General features: G+C 43.3%; 1 protein-coding gene across 1 annotated transcript in view; it reads left to right on the forward strand.

Annotated features, from left to right (window-relative positions):
• mybpc2a (myosin binding protein Ca) overlaps positions 1-4,359 on the forward strand; it is a gene marked incomplete at its 5' end in the record, with an annotated part of 46,826 nt that overhangs the window by 7,251 nt on the left and 35,216 nt on the right. Inside the window, 8 exon segments of the mRNA XM_070439270.1 lie at positions 1,257-1,362; positions 1,515-1,675; positions 1,814-1,979; positions 2,305-2,411; positions 2,540-2,569; positions 2,691-2,830; positions 3,023-3,182; positions 3,469-3,573. Of these exon segments, the coding sequence (XP_070295371.1) occupies positions 1,257-1,362; positions 1,515-1,675; positions 1,814-1,979; positions 2,305-2,411; positions 2,540-2,569; positions 2,691-2,830; positions 3,023-3,182; positions 3,469-3,573 (975 nt within the window).

The raw sequence follows: 4,359 nt of genomic DNA on the forward strand, positions 1-4,359 counted from the left end.
TGGTGAAGATTCCAGCTATTAACTGGTCCGTTTGTCTCAATTGGGGAAAACCCATGGGAGACTGTGTGGCTACATTACCATACCGCTGTTTATATAATAGCCTCAATATGAGGTTTTACATCTAATTGTAGTTATAAGATGAATGAGTGAGTATGATACTGTTTGTTAATTTGTAATATATTTTGGACTGTAATGAAAAAATTTTACATTCCCTTTTGATTTGAACTTAAATCAGAGGGGACTGCCCCTGGAGCCCAGTTGGGTCAGACATTCTGGACAGCCCCTTTCTGCAATTCGAATAAAAACCCAACTCGAGAAGATTATCACTAGACCCATGGTTTTCTCCATTAGGAGGGAACGAGGTTGTTTACAATTGCTGAATCTTTTTAAACCATACCACGTGGTTAAACTCTTAGGGACTATCGATACCGACAGAATGAAGAACAATCTTGATTATTGGAGTAACTAGTCTTGGCAGCTAGGAATTCGTATCATTGAACGCGAAGAACGACAACCGTCCGAAACAATCCCATTTCTATTAACGAATGTCACTCTGAACTATCCACTAACCAAGACGAGGAGAGGAGAGACGACGAAAACTCTCACAGAAACTAACTTTTCTTCCAGCGATCAAGACTGACACACTTGAGCCGTAGAATATATAATTATTGATGCAATTGTTTCACCGAATGACAAAGATCTCGTCGGAAGTCGGTTGCATGGTGTAAAGTGAGTAGCTATTGATGTGCTATTGGTCGTGTTTAGTGATGCATTAATTCCATGCCGGTTCAGCCCACTAGGGCATATTCTCCTATCATTTCATGTAACCACATTTACCAAGTTTGTTTGTTTGTTTATGCATTTCTGTGAATTACTTAGTTAGTAATAAATAAGTGATTTAAGACAATTGATGTATGGATGACTCATAGTGAAGACTGGGTTCGTGCAGATAACCAACAATTTACGACGTTTGGAATGAGACTAACGTGAGGTAAAATAAATAAATCATTAATCAGAAGACTATCGATCAGATATGAAAATATCTGAAAGGTTATATTGGGAAATTATAACTTTGTAATCTGAATACTTTCCCTGGTGCCCCAACTTCCTAGATAATTAGTTACGTTATTATTTAGTTGATCGCGTAATAACTAATTACAGAGAATCTTTGATAAAAACTATAAGTCTTCAATTGAATGATAGTAAAGACACGACAGAGGTGTATGAGTTGTGTTGACGTCTGTGTCTATCCACAGAGCCCCCGGTCACCATCACCAAGCTGCTGGATGATGTGCATGTAGTGGTGGGAGAGAAGGTGGAGTTTGAGTGTGAGGTGTCAGAGGAAGGAGCCAACGTCAAATGGTGAGGGACTCATACTAATACCCTTTTTAATCAAATKACTAAGTAACTAAATCAATCAATCTCTGTTACAGCTGTGGCATTTGTGTGTGTATGTGTCTCTCACCGCTGTTAAACGCTATTTCTATRTCTGTGTGTGTCTCACCCGTGCTCAGGATGAAAGATGGAGTTGAGCTGACCAAGGATGGGAAGTACAGGATAAAGAAGGATGGGAAGAAACACACTCTGGTCATCAATGAAGCAASCATAGAGGACATCGGAATGTACTATGTTTACACTAACGGGGGAGAATCCAAAGGAGAACTGGAAGTGGAAGGTACCACTTCCAGATATCATACAGTACACTAAATAAGGAAATGTTTTATTAACTTCATTTTTGAAAGAGTCTGAAATGCTGTCCCTTTCTCTTTTCTCTTTCTCTCTCCTTTCCTTCATCTCTACCCCTGGTGCTCAGCCAAGGAGCTGGAGGTTCTGCAGAGTATAGCTGACCTGTCGGTGAARGCGTGTGAACAGGCCATGTTCAAGTGTGAGGTGTCTGATGAGAAGGTGGTGGGCAAGTGGTTCAAGGACGGTGTRGAGGTCAAACCCGGCAACCGCATCAAGATGTCACACATCGGAAGGTATGGCATCACATTGCTGGGGCCTTGGGGGGGAGGGGTCCTCATTGAGTTGCAGTAACTTCAGACAGGCCTGAACATCCTCAAATTCTCCTTCTCCATGGGACCTTGTCAGTACAGTACATATTCTYACTAGCTAGACCCACCTATGGCAGGTGTTTTACCATGGCAACACTGGTCATGCAGGGAGAGAGCTATCCCATGCGTTTTTTTACTTGATATTGCATAATGAAGCATGTTGCCAGGGTAACTGTGCTTTGCATAATTGTGGGTCACTGCAAGTGTCTGTTGTCTCCTTGGTAAYRTTGGGTTGCCGTTGGTTCTCCAGGATCCACAAGCTGACGATTGATGACGTGAAGCCGCAGGACGAAGGAAACTACACCTTTGTCCCTGAAGGATACGCACTCTCCCTCTCCGCTAAACTCAACTTCATTGGTGAGTGAGAGAGAGTGAGTGAGAGAGAGCAAGAAAGAGAGAGAGACTCCTAAGTTTTACTGAGTACAATGAAGCAGAGCMTGCATTTTAAAYGATACTGATTCATGTGTTTTCCCTGTTAATCTCAGAAATCAAGATCGAATATGTTCCACGCCAAGGTAGGTGTGRCTATTGTCAYCTATCATCCGTTGGCATTACCTATTTATTACAGTGTATTTAATACTGTGATAATCACCCAGGACCACCTGTCCCTCTCTGACATTCCTCCGCCCCTCACAGACCCTCCCAAAATCCACCTGGACACCAGTAGCACGGGCAGCAAGAACACCATTGTTGTGGTGGCTGGCAACAAGCTCCGCCTTGATGTGGAGATCACAGGAGAGCCTGTCCCCACTGTGTGCTGGATGAAAGGAGACACTGTGAGGATCTAGTCCTTCTGTTACTTCCTCCTCACACACACATCAAACCCCTGCCCCAGCATGCCTCTCTAAGGAAGGCAGGGTGTCACTCACATTAACCAACCATTAGGCCATCCAGGTTACACCCAGTAGTTGAGTCACCAGACAGTRTCAGWCCAGTTGTCTAAGTGCCCTCCCTGTTCCTGTCTCTAGGTGATATCGGAGGCGGAGGGCAGAGTGAGGGTGGAGACCAGGACCACTCTGAGCAGCTTTGTCATTGAGGGGGCGGAGAGGCCAGACGAAGGCCAGTACTCCATCATAGTGACCAACCCAGCCGGAGAGGACAGGGCTGAGCTCACCGTCAAGATTGTTGGTCAGTGGTACTCTCTCTCTCCTTCTCTCTCTCTCTCCTCTCTCTTTCCAGTCTTCTACTCTCCTCTCTACACTCCTCTCCTCTTTCCCCAACATCTCCCTGCTCTCTCCCTTTTCTCTCTCTGTGTCTTGTTCTCCCCTCTTATGCAATATATATGTAAACAGATATTTAAAAACAATTCACTAAGAGAGATTCAATAATAGATGTGACATTAAGTTAGAACCCATTCTGAGCTGGTGAGAACACCTCTATGTTCTGTCCTGACTGTTCTCCCTGTCCACTCCAGATGTGCCTAACCCTCCAGAGAACGTCAGATGTATGGGAGTTGGCGAGGACACAGCCACCATTACATGGGATCCCCCCAAATTTGACGGGGGTGCGCCCATCAAAGGTGCACCTTYCCTATTTTTACATCTATCTGTTGAGCTATCAGACTCTCTTTCCTCTGGGTTAACAGGCATCTGTTAACCTCTCTCATTACATTGGTAAGATCTAATGATGTCTCTCTGTGAAGATGTCGCTCTGTGAAGATGTCTCTCTGTGATGACGTCGCTTTGTGATGATGTAATGTCCCTCTGTGATGATGTCACTGTGATAATGTCGGTCTGTAATGATGTAATGTCGCTCTGTGATGACATCACTCGCAGGCTACCTGATGGAGAGGAAGACCCCATCCTTTGATTTTTACAGAGAGCCACATCAATTACAAGAAATACTCATAATAAACATTGCTAAAAGATACAACTGTTTTTGCATGGAATTTTAGATGCACTTCTCCTTAATGCAACGCGTGTGTCAGATTTCAAAAAAGCTTACGGAAAAAGCAAAAACTTATGCAATAATCTGAGGTCGGCGCTTCGAGCCCAATCAAGACACAAATATAGCCGCATATTATTGCAGTCAACAAAAGTCATAAAAGCATTATAAATCTTCACTTACCTTTGCTGATCTTCGTCGAGAATGCACTCCCAGGACTCCCACTCCACAAGAAATGTTGTTTTGTTCGGTAATGTCCATCATTTATGTCCAAATATACTTTTGTTAGCGCGTTTGTGCGTTCACTAAAAGCAGACAATGTCAAAAAGTTCCGTAACAGTCAGTAGAAACATGTCAAATGATGTATTGAATCAATCTTTAGGATGTTTTTAACATAATTCTTCAATAATGTTCAACCGGA

The sequence above is a fragment of the Salvelinus sp. IW2-2015 genome, unplaced genomic scaffold (assembly GCF_002910315.2).
Source record: "Salvelinus sp. IW2-2015 unplaced genomic scaffold, ASM291031v2 Un_scaffold1528, whole genome shotgun sequence".
Classification (NCBI taxonomy): domain Eukaryota; kingdom Metazoa; phylum Chordata; class Actinopteri; order Salmoniformes; family Salmonidae; genus Salvelinus; species Salvelinus sp. IW2-2015.